This window comes from Indicator indicator, chromosome 22 (genome assembly GCF_027791375.1).
Source record: "Indicator indicator isolate 239-I01 chromosome 22, UM_Iind_1.1, whole genome shotgun sequence".
Taxonomy (NCBI): domain Eukaryota; kingdom Metazoa; phylum Chordata; class Aves; order Piciformes; family Indicatoridae; genus Indicator; species Indicator indicator.
This window is the reverse complement of record NC_072031.1, coordinates 9,451,840-9,478,970: the sequence shown is the minus strand read 5'-3', so window position 1 is coordinate 9,478,970 and position 27,131 is coordinate 9,451,840. Positions and strand designations below refer to the sequence as shown.

The window sequence follows — 27,131 nt, the reverse complement described above, 5'->3', positions numbered from 1 at the left end:
GAGCTACTGCAGGGATTTTGCTCAGTACAGCTACTATACCTTGAAAATGAGGTACAAAACCAGTTGTACCTAAAGTTTACCTGATAAGCAACTAAACTTTGTTAGTTGACCTCAAATGCAGGAAGCAGCAGATTAGTGCAACCTTTCCTGGCAGATTCTCCTACTGTGCCATAAATGCACTTAACCAATGTCACTTAGTAACTTCCAATTTAACTAAAACGTGCAGTTTGAGCTGGTGAAAAACCATACCTGCATGTCTCCCTTTATGCCTCCGAACCCCGAGTTGGTGCTACCGGAGATGGCTCTGCACCCCAGGGGCTGGGAGTGGCTCTGGAATAGTCTGCAGAGGCACAGGACAGGCTGCAGCCAAGTTTCAAGTACACTTTTATTTTACCTCATAGGCAGTAATACAGTTAATTCACAGTGTGAATTCACTCTGTAGGGCTAGTATGTCCTACTTATAGCAATCCTTTGTTATTTACAGTCCCTTCATTTGTTCCTCAGTTCCCCAAGGCAGTAAACTGTGGCAGCAAGTATGCTCAATCTTTCTTATGTCAGCATTTTTTCTTCAGTGTTCGTGAAGGACTGCAGGTTCTTATTTACTTCCGCAATCAGTTTGGAAAGTTTGGGGGTTTTCCGGTGTGAAATAAACAGAGACAACAATCTTGACTCCAGCGTTTCAGTGATCTATCTGTAATTGTTTACTGTATTTTAATTTCTCAAGTGCAGCTACTGATGGGTTACAATTTTGGTGTTAAATAATTGCCTGTTTGCTGCGCTGGGGCCAGTACCTGTCATGGAGATGAGGATAATCCAGGTAGCAGCACTGCAACTGAGTTTATTCCAGTCAGTGTTGTGTTTCTTTAAAAAAATGCAAAACTGAAAGACCATCAAATCTTAAAGAAAGGAAGATCAAACTTAAACTAATAATTAAAGAAAGCAGAACTTTGAGGAAGATGTGATGATTCTGGGTTTCTGGTCTGGTTTTTATGTAATGGTCCACGGAATCGGCAAATGCAAACTTCTCTGGGCTGTAGCCCAGCTGAGTCCGTGCCTTGTCTATTCGAAATGTGTGAGTTGTAGAAATGTTCTGTACCTGTAGGACAAAAGAGTCAACGGGAAATCCATTAGTCTGTAAATGGCAGCAAAGACACAGTTAAAGGAAATGTAAAATAAACATTCCTCCACCTCTTAGCATTATATCAGTGTCCTGTTGACATACATCGCATTATTTTAGAAATTCTTCACTCAAAAAGGAGAATTTTGAAAGCCCAAAGAGGCATCGAAAGCTGCAAAGCAGAATCTTCTGTGCATCCTATGAGAATTAAGGGGAGTTTACAAACAAGGACTTCACCTCATTTCTGGTCAGCAGTGGGGACAGCTCAACAAATGGCTTCAGCATCAGATGAAGGTATTCCATTATCATGGCTGCATAACAAAAGAGTTCTATTTGAGGTAGGCACAGTAAATTGCTACATAGTTATGACTTTGGCATCTCTCACAGTGTCTTTGATAGCAAAGGATCATCACACACCTAAGAGCTCAGGGCACTGTTACTAACAGCAAAAGGACTACTTGGTCACAAGGGATTTGGTTTAATCTTAATACTTCAACCAGCCTGAATTAGGTGCTTGTGTGAAAAGGGTTCAGAAGGCTGGTGACAGATCTAGTGAAAGAATCCTGAGACTTCATAAAAAACGTGATGAAAACATAACAGTCAAAGCTGGATTCTGTTGTAGCTGCTCATGGGGAGAAAGCATGGGGTACAGGAGAAGAAATCACCCATGCAGCAAAGCAGATATTCTTCAGTGTATTTCATGAAGTTGTCTATTTTAGTGTTTGAATCTTTAAACCATATCTCCCCAAAGTTATGCATCTATCTGTTAAGCCCTACAGAAAGCCTGGGTTTTTTTGTGGGACTTAAATAACAGATCGGTCTGTTTCCACCACACTTCACAGAGCTGAACTTCACCCCTATCTGCTGCACACGAGATGAGCCTACAACATCAAACTTTTATACATGGAAATTAAAATTATGGGCAAATTGAAAAAAAAAATTCTATTACAATCAGGAATAAGGGTAGTGTGGACAGGAAAGAGAAATGTTGATAAAATACTTGTACCTGATGCATAAACTAAGGAAGTAGGAATACGTATCCATGGTTTACTGCAACCTAATCTTTCAAACTGAAAGAAATACAAAAAACAGTGAAAAAATAAAAAACCCAGAAACCTCAAGTTTTAAAGTTTCAATAAAAAATATATTTGTGGAAGTATTAACTAATAAACCAGAAATTTCATAATTGCTGTTACTATTTGTCTTTTTTTTCCTAGGGGATTCCAGTTAAATAGCACATGCAGACACTGTAATTTTCAAGAGGAAGTCTTAAAGGGGAAAACAAAGGTTTAGAATCATTGAACAAAATGTCAGAGTGTGCTGATACCTAATTTATGTTAACTAGAGTTAACATAACTATGTCACAGTGTTAAATTAGGTATATAGAACTCTGTTAACATATAGTTAACAGTTATGTTAATGATCTTTTAAAAAGAATCTGTATTACAGGCTGGTTGAGGCTCGACAAGGCTCTGGGCAACCTCCTCTAGTTGAGGATGCCCCTGCTTACTACAGAGGAGGTTGGACAGATGACCTTTGGAAGTCCCTTCCAACCCAGACCATTCTGTGATTCTATGATACAGATTAATAAATAGGATTTGTATTTTTTGTCCACCCAAAATAGACACAGATGCATGCCCAAGAAATGGAGATAGCAGCAGCTCCAAAGAAGATTCTGGTTTAGATGGTCCTTCGGGCTCAGTGAAGACAGTTGTTTTAATGCAGTATTTTAGGTAGCCTTTGTTACAGTACTAATCACACTGAAGTTCAAGCAGGAATTAAAGACATATTCAGAAGGGAACTCTTATACCCAAAGCAAACACAGCAGCTGTAACATGCACACAAAAGCTGTATACAGTCAAAGAAATGAGTGTAGTTGGATATGAAGTATACATTGCACGTACAAGTGGAGTTAACCATTCAAAGAGGTTGAATTTTTCACCATCATTAATGAAATACACCTGGCCACTCTGTTAAAGGGGTAGAGAAGAGACAAATTAGTAAAAATAATACTGCACATATATTGACTTCTTTATCTCACTCCTTATGAATAGCTTGAAATAATACAGCAACATAAAATACGCATGGGTATACATCAAGTCAACAAACTAACTACCTGTACTTCAACCACTAACCTGCACAGTCAAATTGGAGTGACTGATGTGATTAACAGGCCTTGGGATCAATTCTCTGTTACAGATATGCCTACACAGAAAGGCTGCACTGACTATGCAGAGATTACCCAGCCTGCTGAAAGTGGAGTTGTACCTAACTTGTGCTGTTAACACACACCCCCCAAATGGAGATACATCCTCTGCTCTCGGGTGCTGAAGGTTCACTGACATCTGTAAGACTCCATCTGGTGTAACCAAGGCCTAAGTCACCTCTTTTGCTTTTAGGGGTTTTAAAAATTTGGTTTAATCTCCTTTGAAAATATTTCTAATATACTTTAGGGTACTGTTTCTAGGTCAAACACAAAACTGTTTACAAGGAGGAAAGTGATTGCAACTATTTTTGAAATCAATGAACTCAAATGAAATAGACTATTATTTGCATATGGTATGGGAAGAACTGATTATCACATTTCAGAACATTACATCTGGACCTATATACAGAGGAACAGGGGATTCATCTGCCCAACTTCCAGTTTCACTTTTGACATCACAAACATTCTTTGCTCACCTTCCAGATATGGAAAATGGCAAATACTATATTACAAAAATGGAAAGTTAAGACAGTCTTACAGAACGGAATACTCCAACTCTTAACACACTGCACAGCGACTGCTGCTGGGCCCTACACTGTTCACTTGTCAACTGAAAACACAGATAACTACCTAAGCTAAAGGACCATAACACAAACATTAAATTACTGCTACTACAGGAATTACTACAGTACAAAATACCCTGTCAAGATCCCCTGTCAAATGAAGACTGGTGCTTTTACTGCTTACTTACAGCTATGTAGTTCTTCTCAGGGGTCAGAGCTTCAGCAGCTAGAATCTGAGCTTGTACAAGATTCTCTGCATGCACCCAATTCATTTTAGCAGAAGGATCCCCAAACTTGAAGCTAAGTAGCCCTCTCTCAATATTCTTCTGTAAATATAAACAAACATGAAATCAAAGCAAATGGGTTTTAAAATGAGGTACAGTGCATTTGTCCAGCTAACTGTAGGTTTGTCTCTACTTTAAAAAAATACATGAATCTATTAAAAAGAAGCATGAGAAATACAGAAAGCTCTAAAAATACTCCTGGTGAGGAAGGACTGAAGAACATATTAAACACTGTTTTCTGAATTTAGAAACCCCACAGGTTTGTTGTAAGGATAAGTAAAGTGTTATATGGAAAAGTAAGGTACAGTTCTGAGTGGCTCAGAAGTATTCACAAAATTGGATCAAATTTAATAAATAACTTTGGCCAAGAAAAACAGAAGGTGTCAGAGTCTTCATTTAATACATTTTACAAACTGCAAAACATGACAGTTGAATAACGCCACAAAAATGGGCTCATATATCAAATAAACTCTTAAATGGATTTAGAAGCGTAAAGCAAACATCTTGAATTTAGCTAAAATGACATTTCACCATTCTTTAAAATGATTTTATTTAGAAGACAATGAAGTACATTGTGGTTGGCTTCAATTTAATTCTGCACAAAAAAGTATCCTGCAGCTGACTTCAATTTAATTCTGCACCTCAGCCACAAAGCAGACATATCTATTATGTGGTAAGCTTGAATCCATTAGTTCCTCAAAGCTGTGCCCAAGATTAGAATTGTGCTGATGCTTTCAAAATTTCTGACCCATATTACTCTTCAGGGCTGATATTCTAAACACTGCTTGTCCTGCAGTTTAGAAGACAGTAAATGAATCAATGTGAGCACCTCAGCTGCTTGCCCTTTAGCAACCCATTATACTGAAGGTGCTTCCGACTCTGGAACCTGTTTCACCAGCTAAGGAAAGCTGTTAATAGTTGAGACTGGAAATAAGATATTTTGCTGTATCTCTCTTCATTAATATTTTAAACCATTTGGTGTAAGTTGCATGCAAACAGACCTTTGAAATATCATAGATTGGCCTGAATGTTATATAGTATAAGCATTACAGTTGGACTTTATAATGTGTCTGTGTATCAAGAAAAGGCTTAATGCACTGTACATTCCTTACACATGTAATCTAGTGCCTGCTAACAAGTTACAATATGCTCAGCAGATGACTGAGTTGTTGAATTACTGCCCAACAAGGTGGTCAGTCACTTTCTAAGTGATGCTGTTGTACGTCATGGAAAACTCTGCTGATCCAAAAATTTAAATACATACTGCTAGCCTTGGCAAGTGTCTTTGCTCTTCTGGTCCATAGATTCCTGGTGGGCGAAGAACACATGTATGGAGTATTCCACCTCCTAGAATTGATAAGATCATTCTTCAGTGACTTTAACATGACTAGGTTCTATCTTTCTTTGTATGAACAAAAGATTGCGGTAGCAGAACTTACTCTGAAATAGATTAACTTCACAATCTCACGTGCCACAAGATATTGCATATTAAGTTGGCAGAAGCAGAACATGCAAATAACAAGGTAAGACTCAGAGAGGCCCTGCCAGCAGCTGGATTCCTAGAAATTACCAATACTTCCAAATCTCTTTCTAACCAGTCCTTGGTGCCAAAGCAGTGAATGAACGTGCCAACTGTGGTGATGAGTTTGCTGAAGTGAGCAAGTTATTGGTAGGAAAGTGGAAAGAAACCAAGTAATTTCACACAAAATTGTTGTGGGAAAGCTTTGCTCAACAGCAGGCACGGCCAGCTCCCACTAGAACTGCTGTAGAAGCTTTTTGATAATTTCTGTGGGAAAATGGTCTGCAAGAATCATCATAAAAATCCAATCACTTCCCAAGTGTATCAGTTGGCTGGTTCATCATCTGCTAGTAATTGTTCTTAGTAATACCTGAGAGCATGCAAAATAGTCATTCCTGCAATGGCACAGGATAAAATGGGATGTTTGAACACTGACTAGTTCTAATTTCATTAACAAATGCGAACTGTGTCTTGCTCCTAAAATTCAGATGGGCTTTGATGTGAAGAGATGCTGAGGATATAAGGAAAAAAATATTTTCTAAACAAAATAATTCTAATGGAATGCCCAGCAATGACTTTACATCTCTTGACAGCCCTTTGCAAGTATCAAGTGAAGAGAGCCTTTCCTGTAAGTTGTCTATAGCTAAATTTAGCTCAGTATCACTTGGTCACATAGAATCATGTTGCACTTTACATTAGTTTGTTTTGCACTGGCAGTTATAGTATCCCACAGGTGAGCTCAAGTATTCGAGTGTATAACTGGCTTCCTCAACATGGAAAACTTTGGGAAGCACTAATAAATAATTCCAGGCTGTTGTATCAGGTGGCTTCTTCAGATTTTAATGTATAATTTGCAGGGTGTGTGTAACAATTTATTCAGCATTCATGTTTTACTTATGTTGCATTATACTGTGACATGAAACACTCATTTTTGTTTATAGCTGTCTTCATCTTTTTGATTAACACACTGAGCTCATTGCTACTATGATAAAACCTCTTACCTAACTTACAAACCATTAGAAGTGATTTTTAATTGAAAAGCTTTTAGTGTGTGAGAATGGGATAGGTAACTTGATTTCAGAAATGCTGGATGATCATGTTCATTAAGGACTGATGCAGCATACAGGATGTTAGTGAGGAACAAGGAGTAAATTCTATGATGGATTCATGCTAAGACAAAAGTACCTGCTAGTGGAGTTCCATTAGCTGCTAGTACCATTTGTTCTGCAATTGATTTGGTTCTGGAATAATGGTCAACATGCTACAAAGGAAAAGCAAATATGTTTTCATCTGTTCTTGAAATGACACAGCAGGAACATCTCTTTGCTAGTTTTACTTAGCAGACGGCTACAAATACCTCAAAATACAGCAACTGTGGGGTATTAGTTTAGGATAAAAGACTTGCATATTGCTAAGGTAAACAAGCATTTTTCTTTATGCAAATCCAGTTAATTAATTTCAGCACATCTGAGAAGCAATAAATATATGTATGCTTTGAATGCTGCCAAGAATGTAACTGATCACTGCTTTGTAATCTGGATTTCTTTTCCAGGTAACGGAAAAGTCAAAAGCCAAATTTGAAGACATTACAACTGGCCTGAATTACCTTGTTCACTTTCTTGTGCCACTGTCTGAGAGGAACTATTATTTGATGTGTTATTTAAAATGTTATTCAGTATTTTCTCTATTCATCTATACTCCTTGAAAGACTGTCAAGTACTTGATGGAGAAACACAAAAATAAATGTATATGCAAAGCATCCAAAAGTACTTTCCTCAATTACATGTAATAAAAGTACATAAAAATAGGCTGCTTTTCCATATCAGCTCTACACTGAATACAGGTAATTTTCAATGAGGGAGAAACAGAAAAATCATATAAATAATAAATGGCTTAAGAGGCACCAAGGCATGACACAATCCCAGTGTCCAGGTAGAATTTCATGAATGCTAATGGGACACTCTATGAGTTACTTTCCAAAATCAAGGCCTTGATAGGAAACAAAGAAACATATACCACAGTGCACGTAAAACTGATGTCTCAAGGGTGCAGACAGCAAAGGGTGTAAGAGTTTTCTTTCTTGTACCTGGATTCTGGCAGAAACAAGGAAGTAAGCAAAGAGGAAACCTGCAAACATAACAGCCAAAATACCTTTTCGATTGGAAAATATGGCACAGTTTCCTCATCACCATCCTCAATAGGAAGCCCTCCAAACACCACGTTTACTGTACTGGTGTAGATCAGTCTAGCAATGTTCCTTTGTTTGCAGGCTGTGGCAATGGATAAAGTAAATTAGCTTAGTGGAAAATGAAAAAATATGGGAATAAAGTTTGTATAATCTTTTTCTGAGAAACTGTCAAATCTTAGAAGAGCAAATCCTTCAATTTTAGAGCTGAGCAGTTTAAAATGCAAAGCGTATTTTAAAGGAAGGAAACTGCATAGAACTAACTGCTTTATAACTCAGCACATCCTGATTTGGATGCTGAAGATCACACTATTCCTTGGGGTGAGCTTCTAACAGCCTGTGGAGATGGCCTTCAGCTCCAGCCAGGCAGGTGGCTGCAGTCCATCTGCTCCAAGGGCTGCCCACTGCCTGTACACAAGCTATGAGATAGCAGCGAGGCTAACTGCTATGAAATACAGCTGGAAATGGTTAAGTCCTTATATGGATGGGAATTCTGACACCAGATCAAACGTGGTGAGGAAGAGCTGAAGCAGCTGAGCTACAATGCTGGCTCTCATTTCACACACACAGAGGAAAAAACAACCACACATTTCCTCCCCTTCTGCCAAAAACGTAAAAAATAGTGTGTACCAAAAAAAGAGCCAACTGGCCTTTTCCAAGTGGTATAATATTTTGATATGCTATACTAACACCCAGTGGCAAGGTTAGATACATACCATCAATAATAAATCTTGTTCCATTAATGTTTACAGTTTCAATCTCTTCTCTGTGCAACTAGGAGTATAAAGAAATGGTGCAATTTTTAATAATAATCCATTTGAAATTCAACAGTGGGATGCTGTAAATGTCCCCAGATGAAGGTACTGAACTTAGTGCTTTGATGATAAAAAAGAGCATTTAGACTGCTGTTCCAGTCTTCAAGAAGTCAAATCATTATTTTTAATCTATGCCTGTATTTTTCTTGCAGTTGCACAGACTAGCCTGCATGAAGCAAAGCATCACAGTGCTTCCAAACATACATTTTCAGTTGTTACAGGTCTTGCAGCAATATGTTAAATATTAATGTTTCAGTAGCACTTCAGTGACTAGCTGCCTCTACCCAGAGCAATTCCAAGTATGCACTGCTCAGCTGCAAACATCTTTGATCGAGCTGTTCTACCCCAGCTAAGGTAATTTCTGAAGTTCCTTTTATTAAATATAGTAAGGAAGGGGGTGTTTGTGACTCTGATCATGAAAACTGTGGCTTAGAGTCCTATATCAGGTACACCCTTACAGATTTTTACCCAGTAATGGCAAACAAAGCAAGACTTGGAACACAGCTGTTGTTATAATTTAGTTACATAAAATAATTTATAATTTAGTTCAGGTTTTATTTCTTGATCCTGCCATTTTCCCATGGAACTCTGAGGTGTAAAGGTTTTGGAGGGAACCAGCCTCCCTTCTCTTTCTTTTTTGTCCTCAGAGTTATTTCAGAACTCTTCAATGCCATTTCAACTTCAGAAACCCTTCCAGGGAGCTTTTAATGGGGAGGAAATAATTTCACAACTAGGAAAACAGTGCTGTAAGCAGACAGCTTGCAGCTAGCACAGCAGTTTGCACAGAGCAATCTACCAAAACAGCATGCCAAAACGACCTGGACTCACTTGCTCTCTTCCTGACATTCCATATGAAGCTACATGAAACACACAATCAGCCCCTTCACAGGCTGCAAATATGGCATCATAATCCCTGACATCTGCCTGTAATACATAAGAAAACATATTTGAACTTGAAATCAAAGCTGCAGGTTAGCATTCGTCATCCAGTGGGTTAGCACAGAGGCATGCATACATGTACTCACTGTACATCTTGGGACTGAAAACTAAGCCTGTTTTAGTACTTGCTGATGATCTTACTTTTCTTCCATAGAACTCAAAGGACTTCAAAAACATTCATTAAGCTTCATGAAACCTGTGTTCATTCTACAGAGGATTAAGCTATGGCACAGATGAGGGTGGTGGCTGGGTCCTGAGAAGTATTTCATGGCCTAGAGATGAAATGGCTGCTTTGTGCTACACATTACAGGTTTCATTGTTTTACTTACTTCAGATATACTAAAATCAGTTGACCAAAAATCCTGTGGGACTGAAGGTTACTGAAATCTGCAGTAATTTGCAATTAGGTATTTGGATTCAGGGAAAACTAACAAGACATTATAGAAAAGGGCAAATGAATATTTTCTGTTGTGAGAACAGAGTTTATCATACCTGGATACATACTATTCCATTAGGAATTTCCCAGATAGGCTTGTGTATGTCATACAGAACAACTGAAGCTCCTGCATTGGCAAGAGCACATCCTAGTTTGTATCCAAAGTAGCCTCCACCTCCTGTCACCACTGCTCTCATACTTTTTGCACCATTTCCCTTCTCTTGGGAGTCAGAGGTTTGGTGCCAGAGTGTTGCTACTCCACTCACGACAAGTTTTCTGTCAGTGAAATACTGTCTTCTGTTACCAGACACATGCAACAATTTCTCCTCCATGTTGAAAACTGCTCCATAGCACTCCTGGACACAGACAATTCCAGTGACTTTCATGTTAATGAGCTCTATTCACAGCAGCAAAGCTTTACTTTAATGCAACCTGTTTAAGAGAGATAAAGATGAAAGCAAAACAGTAACTACAAACTTTCCAGATTTGAAAGATTTCTTTTAAAATACTCATTTAAATTTTCTGCTTCATTCTTTGTTGAATTGTAATTTTCACATTTTACAAATGTTTAAGATGTCTGTATACTTTCTTAAAGGCAGCAGCCTGGAAACAAATAGGAAAGGTGGCATGTTTTAGATTAAATATTGTTTGCAAGTGGTAAACAGAATAATAAACCTAAAAAAAAAATAACATACCACCAAGCCCCTAGAAATGTAATAAAGAAGGTCCCTAATGCAGAGAACATGGATTCAAATATTTTCTATATATGGGGCAAAGTTAGAACAATGGTACAGGGCATTGTTATTGGTAGAAGAGAGGTTGCTGCCTATGTGAAATGCTGTCTTCATTTAATTCCTTCTGATCTGTCACAAGGCCAGAAATGGCCTTTAGGGGTCAGATGGGACACAGAGGCCACACCTAAATCTGAAATCTTCAACTGTCAGGAAAACTCTAAAGATGAACATACTGCATTTAACTTTCTAAGAAACGAGCAAGAAGGGCCAAACAGAACAGCAGCAGCACAAAATGTCTGCTGGAGCAAAAGAAATCTGTAATGCTTCTTCCACTTGTCCCTGCCTTATCACAGGCATCAGGTAAAAGTGTGTTTTCAACCCCTTTCTAAGTAGCAGCAGCTGGGTGTAAATGAAGAATATGCTGTGGATTTATTGTTGGCAGTGGATGGAGCTGAGCTATACGAGGATTTCAGAAGGAAAGAGGAATGCCAGATACTTATAACTTTTAGAAGGTGTATCAGAGAACAGGGCAGGTATCAAATCCCTTGCTTTCCAGGGGAACAGGGATAAAATAATTGGTATGTGAGAGAAAAGGTCGGTAAATCCGTTAAAAAAAAAAAGGCAACAGCGAATCGTTCATTTCTTAAATGTGGAGGTCCTCTCCCATCTATGCAAGGGTCAAAGGTTGATCACTGCCAGACAAGGCCTTCTGGAGGCTGTGGCTGCCGCTTTATTCCCTCACCCATTTCGCTTCCCTGTGCCGCAATAAAAGATTAAGAGTCACCCGAGCTCCTGCATCTCCCATGCAAATCTGCCTGGGCAACGCGGGGCCGGGAGCCAAGAGAACTCGTGCTCCGGTCGGCGGCTCCTGCGCTCCGGTCGGCGGCCCCTGTGCTCCTCACCGCCGGCGAGGACCGGCTCCCGCCGCGGGGCAGGACCGTTGGGGCTGTTGCCCACACAGCCCTCCCGCCCCGCCAAGGCCGTTGGGTGGCTGCGGGTCCGGCCAGGCCGAGGGGAAGGAAGCGGCACCCAAAGTTTCCGCCGCACCGCGGGACGCTCACCTCAGCCGCCGGTCCCGTTCCCCACGCTCCTGCCGCACCCGCTGGCCCCGCACATGGGTCGGGCCCGGCTCTTTGGGGTCCTGCAACACCACTGGCCTCCCCCACTGCACTCCCGAGGTCCCACACCCCCTTGGGACCGTGGCTTCTCCCGCAGCCCTACTTGGGGTCCCACAGCTGCCTTAAGCCCCACTCATTTTGCAGCATCCTTGGGAGCCCACAGCATCCCTGGGATCCTATAGCATTCCTTGGAATCCAATAGCATTCCTGAGTTCCCAGAGCATGCCAGAGCATCCCTGGGTTCTCACAGCATTCCTGGGTTCACAGAGCATCCCCGGAGTCTCATAGCATCCCACAGCATTCCTTGGATCCCAGAGCATGCCACAGCATTCCTGGTTTCCCAGAGCATCCTATGGTGGCTCTTACCTCCTTGTGTCTTCATACAGCCGTGACCACTGCACGAAAGCATCCTGTCAGTGGCTAGGGTTCTGTCCACACTGAGATACCTGTTGAACAGGTTGTTCAGGAAAAACACACCATCTCTTGATCACTGGTTGGACAGCTGGTGGCAGGACATGGCTCAGAGAGATGCCGAGCATCAGAAAGATTTGCAAAACAGCCAGAGTTCCCAGAGTGAAAATATAAACAAACAGGCACTAAGGTCCCTGCCCTCCCGAGCTGGCAGCGGGTCTCTGTTTGGCTCTGTGGTCTCTTGTGCCTGGGAGGATGTGAAAAACATCAGGAGCTGCAGAGTTTCAGAATTAGCCATCCCAGGAAAAAAAAAAAAAAAAAAAAAAAAAAAAAAAAAAAACACACCAAAAACAAACAAAACCAAACTCTGAACACCTTTACCTCCCTCATTATAAGTGTGCCATGTCTGAATGTTCGTATTAAATTTTAATCATTTAAAGACACACTTGTAGTTATGGTAGAGCATAAGTAACTCCAACAATAGCCAGTGAAGGCTGGGGACAGGTGGCTATTCCAGACCAAGCCTGAAAGTTGTCTCAAAGCTTCAAATACTGGATTTGTAATAAAGATAAATCTGCTTAACAAACCCACTTAGTACTAATCACTACTAACATATATAGCATCTTACCTGAAATAACAGAGGTGTGGTGTTACTGGACGAGAATGGTGGGGCTGTGTGGGGACTCACACCTGCAAAGCCAGAGAATTCCTTGGTTAGTCCTTACTGAGGAGCATCCAGAAAAGGCCACAGCCTGTGCTTCTGCTGGGCTGCACTCTGCTGCCTGACGTCTCTTCTGAAAAGCGTTGCTGTAGTTTGGGATGGAGTCCTGAGCTATTAGTCTAATAAAAGCAATATATGAAAGGTTCATAACTAATTTAAAAGCAAATGGAATGTTTGCATACAGTTGAAACGCTCACTCTGGGAAGTAACTTTACACTCGTGGTTTTCTGTTCTGCATTTCTAGAGAAATGAGGCTTAAGATGCACCTCCTGCAGTGCCTGCTTGTCTGTCAGTCAGCTCCACCTCTGGGCTGGTAAAGTGTGGACTTGAGTTTTAATCAAACTTGGATAAAGGTGTCATGTATACTGAATATCTCTAAATTCTCCAACAACATGTAGTCAGGAACAGGAGAGAGGACTGAGCAGTCCCCCAGTGAAGGTATAGCATGAGCTCAGTTGATACAGACAAAGGACAATTTCCAAATGCAAATCCAGACCCACTGCACCCAAAACTGTTTGTTTAAAGGGAAAAAAAAAAAAAAGAGTGAAACAAATCTTTGCTCACGTAAGCTGCAGTAGCAGTGGTTGCTCACACATTTTCCTGTCACTGTATGCTGTCCTTTACCTATAATGTTTTAGCTTGTAGGGGTGCTGTTAGCCCTCCTGTGTAGCCTGTAAATTTAAGAATGCAGTGAAAGTCTGGTCTTAAAGATCCTGTAATATGTAAGAGAGAGATAAGATAAACACAGACTAGAGATAATAAGATGGCAGAGCTTTTCCACCACTCTTTTCTGTGACCCACCCTGGCCAGTCCAGCTCTCCTGATCCACATGGAGAGCAAGAGAGGGAGCAACTGCTCCCTGAGAAAAATCTTCTGACAGGTAGCCTTACGAAAATCCATCTGGGCTACACGTGGTACATGTATGTGTAGTACATGTGTAGCATGTGTGGCTCAGGCTGCCCAGCTAAGGTATGTAAATCTTCAGAAGGGGAGACAAGAAAGGCTGGGTCCTTTATTGGGTCTTAGTGGTTGGCTTGGCTGCTCCCCCTGAAATGGCAGTTCTCTGAATGCACAGTGTGCCTGCTACAGGGTTATGGATTTGCCTTCATTTACAAGACAAGGTAGCAGAAACAGCTTGCTGAACTCCCAGGTCTTATGTACCCTCCCCATCCCCCTGGCTGCTTAATTACAGTGTTTGGCTGCTTAATTACAGTGTTTGTTTATTATTGCATTGAAAGAACAGTGTTTGCTTTATAAACACACCTAATGTTATTAATTACATTTTTTACAAAGCTTTTGAACATAAAATTATCTTTACATAAGTGTAATTTTCAGTCCTCTCACCACCTATTACTCATATTTATGTTTCATATCTTTGGTGCTATTTCCCAGGTCTTCATAATCCCTCATACTGACACACAGTAGTTGTAGCAGTGGCTTCATCAGAGGAATTGTTCAGTCAGCCTTTTCTTCATTGGAGCTACTGGACCTGTTACAACACTGCAGTCCTAAAATGGTTCCTCTTCTAATTTCTTACCCTCCTGAATGACCAGTTTAAGAAAATCATTCTCAGCAGGAAGCAATCCATTAGCAAAGAGTCATTAAAACTACATCCTGCATCCTTTGATCTTGTGACACTGCATTGTCCTTTGGGAATACTTCCTGATGTGTCCTGTATTTTCAGTTTTGTGGGTTTTTTAATGAGATCAGAAAGATGCCATATCATCATCATGAAGAAAAAGTCCATACTTTTGAGGAATGTACTACGACCAGATCATTAATATTCCAAAACAAAAACTGTTTTCTGAAACAGGTGGCTAGTTGTTTTAGAAGAAAGAAAGAATGATCAAACTCAACAAAATGCCAAAAGCAAAGATCCCTTTAAGGAGTGTGTGATCTTCTTGGGAAGCAGGTCTTGTTTTCAGGTAATGATCCACAGAATCAGCAAATGAGAATTTCTTTGGATTGTAACCAAGCTGGTTTCTTGCCTTGTCTATTCGGAAAGTGTGAGTTACAGTAACATTCCACACCTAAAATCCAAAAGGACAGTTACAGAAGTGACCTTAATGACTGATTTTCTAGAACTTGGATGAAAATACCCAAGATAGATAGATAGATAGATAGATAGATAGATAGATAGATAGATAGATAGATAGATACGTATTTACCTCACTCCTTGTCAAGAAAGGGGTAAAGCTAAAAACTGGCCTTAGTATCAGGTGTAGATATTCCATCACAATAGCTGTGAAACAGAAAAGTTACTTAATGAGTCAAATGGACAACAATAAACTGATATAATGCTGACATTGCACATCCTGTAATTCCTACTAATACCAGAGGATGTTATTTAGGTGGCAGAAGACATTGTTTAATTTATAAAGTACCTAATGGACTCAGTTTATTAATGGCTTTTGTCTAGTGTCGTTAATGCCAAATGGCATAAGAGATTATTATTACACACAGAATCACAGAATGTTAGGGGTTGGAAGGGACCTCAAAAGATCATCCAGTTCAACGCCCCTGCCAGAGCAGGATCACCGAGAGTAAGTCACACAGGAATGCATCCAGGTGGGTTTTGAATGTCTCCAGAGGAGACTCCACAACCTCTCTAGGCAGCCTGCTCCAGGGCTCTGTCATCCTCAACAGTGAAAAAGTTTTTCCTTATGTTAATGTGGAACCTCATCTTCTTCAGCTTGCACCTACTGCCCCTTGTCCTATCATTGGACATCACCGAGCAGAGTCTGGCTCTGTCCTTCTGACACTTGCCCTTCACATTAATATTAATTAGAATAATTTGAAATTATGCAATTCCTACAGTTTGAGTCTCTGCATTACATAAATCAATAATACAGTTTTACAGGCATTTGAAAATAAATTAAAAAATTAATTGCACAATGATTAAGTATGTATTTTTATTATTTTTACCTGCTATATGAACCAGGAGAACAGGAATGTGGATCCAGGGTTTCCTGTAGCCTAATTTTTCAAACTAGAAGGGGAAAAAAATGAAAAAATAACAGAATATTTGGTGTCAATGAAGCATGAAAATGGAAAAAAAAATGTTGCCTCTTTTTAAACTTTTAAGATATGATTCTAAATGGTCTTCCTTTAATGCTGCACTTGATGGCAGAACAAAAATAAACAGTGGTTACAAAAGGCTGCCAGATGCTAATAGTACAACTTTTCATGCACTGTAAGCTCATTGTACAGAAATGCTGCTGTTTTGTAGCTGCTTCTATAACTCTCAGCTAAATTCTCTCAAAACAATAAAGGCCAAATTCCAGTTATGTATATCCAGATCTTCCTTTAAAGCCAGTGGAACGTTAGGATATGCAGGGAGAACAGGACTGACTCCAATGTTAAATAATTCAGTAATTAACATGCACTGAATTCCATTTAGTTAAGGCTGTAACTAGGGCCCTTAGAGTGCATTACAGCTAGATGCATGAGCACTACACACCAGAGGGTCTATCCACTCCGAGAAGATGACGTTCTCACCATCGTGTATGTAGTACGCCTGACCACTCTGTTCGAGAAGCAGAGAAAAACAATTAGGAAAACACTCTACATGAGATGGCATTTTCTTTCTCTCTCATACCTACTTATCTGTCTAGATTTTGTGAATAAGACACCAGCATGCTTATGGTGAATGCATGCAAATCAGCTCAGCAAACTGCCTTCATTGGACTCCACTGCGATCTCAAAAGTTCCCCATACTTTTGGGTGGTAGTAGAGATAATTATGATTGACTATGGTGTAATGTAGATCAGACTTTGATTTCACTCTGTAGCAATCCAACTGTTAAGGCATTAAGTGCATGGGCATGATGTGCAGGGGACAGAATTATCTTCATGAGTTCAACAGAAGTGGCAGCATCGATGGCATTTAATAAACACAGGTTTTTGAGAGGAAGTTCCAACTCTGCCTAAACTTCTGATTTAAAACAAACTCCATAGTATGCATTCTGTGGGATATGTCACAGTGCCTAATCCATTTTTTACTTCCCTTTGTGTTCTTCCAGCCTTATAAACGTGCAGACAATACTTCCTTGACAGCTATGCTCTGGATGAGGAGTCTGTCCAACTGTGGAGCGCTACGAACACGTGAGCAACCACTCAGACCCTGAGAATCTGGGCATTACATCACTCTAGAACAGCCTTCTAGCTTCCAACCGCTTAACTAGTTGACAGTATACAGAGGGATGTTCAGATGTATCTGTACCTGCTGTCTGTATGTTTCTACCAATATATATGAAGCTGGAGCCTTCATGAACTGTGAAAGTAGCAGCTGCTGCCACACTGTCAGTTCTGTAATGCTTCACAGTCCTCAGGCTGCTGCTGCAATTAGGACCAGTGGAAGAAAAAGAAAAACCTGTTCAAATTGTCCATTAGTTTTGTAGATCTCTTCGGAATTTTCAACCCTGAAAATTAAACTGGAATGCCTCAGAATGGTTGCTCTAAATTTGTGGTATCTACAATCAGAACATATTTTCAAAATAATAACAGATTATATACATTTGTGTGATGGTGAATAATACTAAATTAAAATACTAAAATAGTATTTTCCTTACTCAAACAAGAAATACTGTATTTTCAAAACAGAAAACCCACCAGCATCAAGACAGTAGCAGAATGTATTTGCATTTGCACTGCCCATGTGCTTGTGGAGCCACATGCCATTTTTGAGAATTTAGCACACAACCTTTTGGAGAATCTTTGGTCTCAAAATATCCAAAATTAAACCTATTTGAGAGCTAAAGCTACTGTCACACAATGTTCATATTGTTTACTTACAGCTACATAACCCTTCTCAGAGGTGAGAGCCTCAGCAGCTAGTAAGTGAGCTTGCACTAGATTTCCTATGTGGACCCAGTTCATCTGAACTTTTTGATTCCCAAACTTGAAGTTAAATAGTCTCCGCTGGATATTTACCTGTAGAAACAGAAAATGTGAAACAACTACATTTTCCTTTCATTATGCAGTATGATGTACTCACTTTTGCTAAGAATTTGCTTGGAATTTGCTTGTATTTGTGTATAGTTATGGCACAAGACCAAACAACTACTTGGTGGTTTTATAAATCCAAGGCTGTTGCACTGATACAGTGTTAAAATACAGTGACATTACAGTGTCTGGATGAAACTCACGTGTATATTTAAAAGACAACATTTCCATTGCCATGACCTTTCAGCCTCACATTTTTTCCTTTGTCCCTGCTCACTGCAAGGGGGTTGAACAAGACTACCTTTGAGGGTCCCTTCAAACCTGATGCAGTCTGTGAACCTGTAAAAGCACAGCCTGATCCTTGCCATTTCTGCAATGCTCACATCACGCTATTTGTTGTCTTGCATACTGTGCCCTGTCACCAAGCTTTCATAGTCTTCCCAGAGGAATTGTTAACAACTGTAATCATGATACTTCCACTTATGTTATGCCCTTACAACTACTTGTAGTGTCCTCCAGAGCTGACTATATAAAACATACAGCTACTCGTGGCAGGTGCTGCTGCTCTTCTGGTCCATATATGCCTGGTGGACGAAGCACACAAGTGTGGAGCTTATCCCCTCCTTGAAGAGAGAACAAAATGTGATTTTTCAGATGGCTCTGATATCAACATATGCTGACATGTATTGTTAACTTAAATTCAGTTAATTTAAAATATGCTATTTATTGATAAATGACTAACTTGAGAACAGGCTACCCATCAGCACTACTAGTGATAGGAAAACCGCAAAAGTTTTATATGTACCTTTGAGCAAAGTTCCATTAGCAGCAAGAATCATTTGGTCTGCAATTGCCTTTGTCCTAGAATAATGATTAAATTGCTATAAAGAAAGGCAGAATATGATCAATTTTAATCTCATTATTGCATCTGTAAAGGCAAAGTTACTGTTTGTGTCTGATTACATTTAAATCTAGACAGCTTGTAGAGTCAGTTGAGTAAAACCAAACATGACAAGATATAATAATAGAATAACAACAAGATATAGCACATATATACTTCCTTTATGACAAAGACTTACATATTATACAAATCTATATATCAGATTTACATTTTAATTGCACAAGTTTAGCTTCAGAGTGAATTTAAGTCCAGCAGTATTTGCTTAACTCACTTTATATGTTGGATGTACTGAAAAAATTAGTATCAACCCAAATGTTCTGGTGGGTCAGGTAATTTTGTTTGGAAAAAAACCATCCATTTTGAATTGGAAAAATACTTTTGAAGCAGTAGGTTAAATATGAAATTGAAAATTCCAACTTTCCTCAAAATGTTTTACTCTCTTACTGAAGCTATTTGAGAAGTGATAAATAACGGCCTCCCAGCTGTATCTTTAATAATTGCACTCAAGTTTTTAAACACTATAATTCTAAACACAGTTATCACAGGCTGGTTTAGTGATTACTCGTCCACACAAGGCTATTTATGTATCTGTTGAATTTTGTGTTGCCAGCCTTTATGTTTAAAAGGACACCTGAAAATCTCACCATGAAAAGTTTTTCTGCTCTCAGGTAGTTTCATCTACCTCTCCACCTCCCTTCATAGCCTATCTACCTCTGCTGCTTGCTACTGCATGATAACCGTTAGACAAAATATATGGTTAGGGCTCGGACATATACAACTACTTGTAAATTCCTGAAATGCTTTCTCAGAAGTCTGAGGTGCTGTGCAGAAACTGACATCTCCAGCTCAGTATCTCAGGAGGCACCAATAGAGTAGCAGCCAGTCTTATTTAGGGTTCATCACATGAATAAAGTACCTTTTCCAGTGGAAAATATGGCACAGTTTCTTCATCTCCTTCTTCAATAGGATTCCCTCCAAATACCACATTCACTGTACTGGTATAGATCAGTCTAGGGATATTCCTTTGTTTGCAGACTAAAAAGGTATACAAAATAAATAATTTTAAAACAAAGAGTGAGAAACAGCACATGAACAGCTTCTCCTTTTGTAAACAAACATTACTTTTATAGCAGAACTAATATTTTAAATTTAACATGAACTTAGCATTTAATATAATATTATCTTTCATTCACCTGGTGTTTGAAATCCCAAATACCTACTATGTAAATGCTACATAATGTGGTCACCACACATTTCATGATTAGGTACCTGCAGCTCTCATATCACCACTGAATGGTAGTCATCAGCTGAATAGAGGAATTATCTTGGTTTGTGGGGGGGTAAAATTCCTGATTTATTTCAGAAACATTTCTTAAAAGATGTTCATTTCACAAACTGAATGAAAAGGAGATGAGTACGAACACTTCTTGTGATCAAACTGAGAACTCCCTGCTTCATTCTGTAGGGGTAGCACTGTAGAGATCAGCCTGTCTGTGGACCACTATTCGTAGGATCATTGAATCATAGAATGGCTCAGGTTGGAAGGCACCTTAGAGATGATGTACTCCAACCTCCCCGCCATGGACAGGGACACCTCTCAACTAGACTCAGCTACTGAAGGCCTCATCCAGCCTGGCCTCGAACACCCCCCCAGGGCAGCCTATTCCAGACTCTCACCCCCCTCATACTGAAGAACTTCTTCCTAAGATCCAGTCTAACCCTGCTCTCCCTCAGCTTCCCCTTGTCCTTTCTCTAGACACCCTTATGAAACTTCCCTCTGCAGCCTTCCTGTAGGATCCCTTCAGGTATTGGAAGGCAGCTTTAATGTTTTGCTCTGTTTCAGCAGCGAGCAGTAGGCATTCTCATAGATGCTTTTGCAGGTAAGTAAAGCCATCTAGGATGTGCCAGCTCTCTCCTGTTTGTGACAAAACTGTGCTTGTCTCAATCTGTTCCTAAGTGACAAATGACATGTTAGCAGGAAACACAGGCTGTTAGTGTATAATCAGTACCTTCAATACAACTGAAATTAGTATTATTTGCAAAACAAAGTCTTACTTATGGAGGCCAGTTGGGTGTTAAGATATTGTGTCTAAATTCTGCTGCATATATGTCACTGCAAACTTGAATAACAGAAATTTCCTTTTAATTTAACAATGCTCCTAAAGCTTCAGTGAATTAATATTCAAAGTCAGGAATTTGTAGAATCTACAGATCACTCAGTCCAGTTGGCTCATTGGATTATTTTGAAAATAATGAATGTAATGACTGTGTTGTAAATATTTGGAACAAAATACAATAATAAAATCTATTATTAAAATGTAGATTAACAAGTTCATGCTCCTCCCAGATTCTTGCTTTGTTAGGAGCCTATGGAAATTGGACATGGGGCGTTCCTGTGGGTCCAGAGGTTGGAGTAAGAAAGAGGGAATATATGGCAACTTCTCCTCTAACTCATTTAGAGTTTAACTTGCCTACCATTTCACTCTAATTATTTCTGCCATTTTTCTTTCAGTAATAACACACAGGCAGCATGAAAATAACTGTAAATAAAAACTGCTTTTGCCATTTTGCCTTTTTTTCTTCCATTTGATTTTGAGCAAAAAGCAAAGATGAAGTAGCTTTGGTATTTACACTTTGAAATGATCCTTCTGGAACTGAATATACAGAAAGAAATCAACTAATATTTTCCAGACACAGAAGTTAAAAATTAGTATATAATAAATTTGGATCACAGTTAAGATGACCAGAAAGCACAGAAAATTGTCTATATTAATATGCTAATAGCTAAATACACTTAACACACCTATGGCTCCTGTTACCAAATATTTACAACACAACAAACAGTACAATCTCTCTCATGTAATTTCTGTGGTGAAATTGCATGGACTAACAGGGGAAAAATAACCAGTACATGGAGAAGAGTTCAAGTTGGTCTGCCAAAGGATGAATTCCAGGTTGTAAACCTATCCCAAATTCAATCCAGTGGCAAATTTACTAGGGGACAGATCTGTACCCCTAGCTTTGTATCATACTCTGAAAGCAGAGAGAGAAAAGCCTAATTTTACTACCAAGACATCATCCAATTCAAAGGGGTTTTAATTCATGTTTGCAAAGAAAGAAAATCCAGGTACATACCATCAATTATTATTTTCGTGCCTCCAACGTTTATGGATTCAATCTGATCTTTCTTTTGAAGCTAGAAACAGAGTTTGCACAATATCTAATTACTTAAACAAGTCATGTTCACAATACGATTGTTAAAATTGCCAGATCTAAACCAGCTGTGACCTTTTTGGGAGGTATGTGTTACAGTTCTCTGTTCTTCTGACATACAGGGATTTCCAGCAGTTCTCATTTGTATGGTCTTGTTCAGTGTGTGAATAAATGAAGTTGAAAAATGAAAGATAAAATGCATCTGAAAAGAAATGATAATGCTTCATTTTTGTTTGGTCACATCATAGATAATCCATGATCAAAAAGTTGGGAATTATTGGTTGGGTTTATGCTCCCTTAAGTTTTCACAAGTTCTTGTTCCAGTGACAAGCTGTCCTGTTCCTGGAAACAAATTAACATTTTTATGACTTTTTTTGATAACACCCTCTCTGTATATCATTGTTATTTAGCATAATAATATTGAGCTGCTGGTCTGCTTCTTCATGACTTATATGTTCACAAGAAAATCCATAGATACTAGTTCTAGAGCAATACTGTCACAATTCTTGAGATCAAGGAAGGATTTGCATTCTTATCCAAGCTTTTAAATCTATCATCTCATTTTTCTAGATTATTTTGTGTAGCACATTGGTTTCATGCTTTATTATTTAAGGGGTACCTCCCTTGTTGCCTGTGTAGATGACCTGACTTTTATAACTAATTTCTGTCTGACATAACTATCATGTAATTACAATCTTTGCTACTTGCAGGCAAAACTCTGCTTTCACAAAAATAACAAAACGTTAGGAAAAATTGTACTTGCTTGTTCTAATCCTGACATTCCACATGCAGCAACATGGAAAACACAGTCAACCCCTTCACATGCTTTGAACACTGCTTCGTAATCCCTCACATCACCCTGTAAAAGGAGAAAAAAATGGATTTTTGGCTGGTAGAGTTGTAAAGAATTAGTATTAACTGTGACTATTAAGGAAAATCTATTAGTAATGTTGATCTATTTTTCACAACACTTATCTGTCATTAAATAAAACAGTATAGACATGGAGAAGAATCCATGAGTAAGAATTTTGTGAGTATTTTATTGCAAAACAAATATGACTCTTGTTGTGTTCAATTATAATGCGTATTTTCACACTTAGGCCTGCAGCTTGCAGGCTGGCAAAACTTGTTTGACTTGAATGGGAGCAGCTTCCCCTTGAGGGCTGGAGAATCAAACCCCAGGGACAATAAATCAGAGCAGGAAGGGCTGAGCTGTTTGCCATGGCATCACCAAGCACGAGAACCCCTTTTCTTAGCACATAAAGATCCAACTTGTGCAAAGTGGACAAAGGTCTCTTTGGCCATCTAAGCTTTACTTTATGCACACTACATGACAAATTTAGTTACAGTTTTGTACAAGATTAAGCCAAAAGAGCATACACCATATGCATTTAATAGGGTATCAGCATACATTAGTGTATTGTAATTGCAAGACATGAATTCAAGCCTACACTGTATTAAACACAAACACACTGTATCCAGTATCAAATGCTGTGTTTAGAATATTAAATTGCATTTTTGTATGCCAGGTAATACTATATAAATGATACCCTACATACATATAGATACCAAGACAAATATAAACACCAGTCTTTTCAGCATTATATATCAAAATATTAGGCATTGCTTAATTTACTGTAATGGAATCAATAGAACAATCACAAAAGAAATATCTGGAAGTAATTATTAAGAGGTAATCTAAACAGTCTTTAATTTTCCATTTTTTTTTCTTCTGAGGTCGCCAAAGTATTTCACAGATACGTCTGACTTCCACTTTCTACCTTCAATCAAGTATAAACGATATTAGCAATCAGCAAATCACTGATCAGGGCTCAGACCTCTGAAGTGATTTATGACTTCATTTACTAGGACTCTGTAGTTTCATTTTCTAGGCAATTCCCAATACTTTGTAATAGTTACTCTTTTAAAATTGAATTATAAACCCCCGTTGTTCTCAGAAGATCGTTTGTTAGATCTCAGGTCTCCCTTAGAAAATGTAAATTGCCATCATCCATCAGCTTAAATCAAATGATGTGGATTTATATCATTAACAAATCAAGCTTATGGTTTTTGAATGGTTCCTCAGTAATACTTTCTCTCTCTTCCATATTCTCTGAAAGCTGTTTATGAATTTGGACTTAAGAACAACCATCCCAGGTAAAACAAAAGATTTGCTCAGCCTGGTATTCTGCCCACTGCACAGCCATGCCAAGCAGTGCCATGCATTCCACTTTGCCTCCCTTACCCCTTCTCCCACCTGGTGATGTAGCCAGGAGAAAAGCTGGCATCACCTTGATAATCCCTGGGACAAAGATCCCATCATCACTTTCAGCTTTGCCATCAACTTCATAGTTCTTGTGACAGTGTCAAAGAGTTCTTATGCCAAGTGCTCAGACAAGATCAGCTGAATGATACCGTGTCTGGCTAGAACTTGTGCCAGATGACTGGAGCGTGCCGAAGGTGCTGGCGTGCCCTGGTACATTCAGATCCCCAAACACGCATGGGTGGAAGCAGCTAGGAGGAGCTGGTGCTCCCCACATCAGGGATTAGAGGGGGATGCTGTCCTGCATAGAATGCTGTGAGCTATTCAGTATTTGAGATCTCTTTAATTTCCCCTCTTTGGCAGACATAATAAATTCCCTATGTTAAGAATCAAAAGGAATCAATGCACACAAATGGGTGCCCTATGAAAAGCAGGCACAGGACAAGCATATATGACACTTCTTCCCAAGACTACTCTTCCAGTCTCCAAGTATTTTCATTCAGAGGATTTCTTTAGCCTATTTTTTTTTACCTATTTAGTTACCTCCAATGGAACTAATTTTTTTGGCTAGGCTTTGTACATGCCTTTTACCCACTGCATAAAAAAATGCCTTCTTTTTGTACTGAACTGACTCCTCCTCATTTCCCCTGATGGCCCTTCCTTCTTGTACTGGACACTGGACAGTCAATGCCTGCCTGTCTCAACACACTCCCAGTTTGTATTTCACAGGTGTTAAATATGTCATTTCAACATACCTTGAAAAACTCTGCTCCATTTGGAATTTCCCATTTAGGTTTCCGTATGTCAAACAGAACAGCAGCAACTCCTGACCTCACAAGAGCACATCCCAGATTGTATCCCAGGTAGCCTCCACCTCCTGTCACCAGTGTCTTTCTGCTTCTGTTAACCAGTGGTCCAGCATGGTCTTGTAGTTTGCCTTCACATGGTTGGCTGCTGTAGAGCTCTTCTGTGGATCCTTCTTGCATCATGACTGCAAGATAGAAATCTCTTGAAAATTCCTGCATAATCCCATGAGATCTGGGTCATTCCAGTAACTCCCAGGTTACAGTGCTCCTTTTGTGACTATACTATTTTTATTTATACATATTTTCTATTACCTTAGCATGTTTAAAATGTATAAACTTGTAATTTTTGTTAGTGAGGTTTTTATGTACAATGAGTAATGAGTCTGAGTATTTTTATATTCTAAGATTTACTCCTCTTCTCACAACCACAAGTCTCATACTATACAGTAGTGAAGAGAAATCACAGGATTTTACAGATATTACCCACACTTAACAGGTCTGAATAAAGTTTTGAATGCTTGGTATATCAAATGTTTTATCCTTGAGAACTCACTGACTTCTGATACATTAATGCCAGAGAGACGTTATCCCACTAGTCAGGGAAAAAAATTATAAGGAATATAAGAAAGGATTGATTCTGCTTTTAAAATCCACTTTATTTCACATTTGGGTCCCAGTTCTTCACTTTTGTCACCATTTCAAACTTTTCTGATTACACACTAAATATATTCAGCTTTCAATCTAGCTCTTACTAACTTATGTCCATACTGTTCCAATTGGGGCATTCACTTACAGCTGAACTGACAAGGAACAGAAGAGAGAAGCCATTCTTCCCTTTGAATTCATCTACTGATTAAAGTATCATTCTGTGACAGTTACCCACCTGTATACTTTGTTCTGTCTTTAAAATGAGTTTATTCCACAATAATCACTTCACTTTAGTATTTTTCAGTTAAAATGACTGGCATCCCAGGTCACAATATATCCTGATACATTAGTCCAGTTCATTTTCCCCCGGAGACAGCCCCTATTGTCTCGATTCCTTGCATGGTCTTTACACATTAGCCTAGGCTCTTATATCCCCAAGTAGAAATCCAGGATAAATCCATCTGGAATCTGTCCAATTAAGTCACTGTAAAGTGGGAGCCAAACTGGGTGCCTGTGAGTCTAACGTAGGAATACGGACTCATTTCCTGCAGATTATTATGGCTTTGTCATAGCTGAAGCGGGTCCCCATAGCAATGTGCCCTCACGTGAGAGTACATCATCTTCCACCAGCTGGGCACAGGTAATTAACCATGGCTTGCTCAGTCATTTACACCAGGGTTCAGCAGAGACTATGCAGAAACTGGGCATGACTGGTTAACTGTCAGCTACATCACTTTCAGGGTGACAAAACCAAAAAACAACCAGAAAAGCATCAGAAAATTCAGCCCACAGTACACAAAGTTAGGGAATATTTTGGCCATTGCTTAAATTTTTATAATTTTGTGATATTTTTTTCTCATTTGTTACATTGCTTTTTGGATTTCGCACACACAGAAATCAGCACCAGACTCTCCATGCTGTCATACAGTTTTTCAGCTCGCTAAATTCTGTGAACTGAGTGAAGTTACAGCAGAAAACACAAGCTCCTTATGTCAAAAAATATCCAGATATTTCCAAAATGAAAAATATTCCACATTTTCCAAACAACAATTAAATTAGAACTAACCTCATAAAACTAACCCGAGTATGTTTTCCCATTCAAGGAAATTCAGATCCGCACCTCTAGAAAAATGCTATGCAGGAGCTTTAAGCCATATAAAATTACTTTGCCTTGTCTTCTGTGAGAAAACATCTTTTTATATTCTGCATCGAGAACTAAGGTCAAGCTTTTCACAAAGAACTACTGAACACCCGTATTTTAAAAAATTGTGTATATCTGGATACTTGTCATTAACATCTCCTTAAAATT

The 27,131-nt window shown here is 39.1% G+C and overlaps 2 protein-coding genes across 2 annotated transcripts; both read right to left on the bottom strand.

The window, feature by feature from the left end:
* Positions 1–847: 847 nt before the first annotated feature.
* Positions 848–10,450, bottom strand: LOC128974450 (putative short-chain dehydrogenase/reductase family 42E member 2). The gene is made up of 11 exons (XM_054391083.1): positions 10,121–10,450; positions 9,518–9,613; positions 8,591–8,648; positions 7,841–7,959; positions 6,875–6,950; positions 5,435–5,517; positions 4,075–4,212; positions 3,022–3,087; positions 2,124–2,187; positions 1,355–1,428; positions 848–1,096 (listed from the first exon to the last, which is right to left on the bottom strand). The coding sequence occupies exons 1-11, from the start codon at positions 10,448–10,450 to the stop codon at positions 848–850; spliced, it is 1,353 nt and encodes a 450-aa protein (XP_054247058.1).
* A 4,424-nt stretch (positions 10,451–14,874) lies between these two features.
* On the bottom strand, positions 14,875–25,354 carry LOC128974452 (putative short-chain dehydrogenase/reductase family 42E member 2). Its single transcript, XM_054391084.1, has 11 exons — positions 25,124–25,354; positions 22,869–22,964; positions 22,028–22,088; positions 19,809–19,927; positions 18,797–18,872; positions 18,532–18,614; positions 17,842–17,979; positions 16,509–16,574; positions 15,974–16,037; positions 15,217–15,290; positions 14,875–15,078 (listed from the first exon to the last, which is right to left on the bottom strand). The coding sequence occupies exons 1-11, from the start codon at positions 25,352–25,354 to the stop codon at positions 14,875–14,877; spliced, it is 1,212 nt and encodes a 403-aa protein (XP_054247059.1).
* Between the last annotated feature and the right edge of the window lie 1,777 nt (positions 25,355–27,131).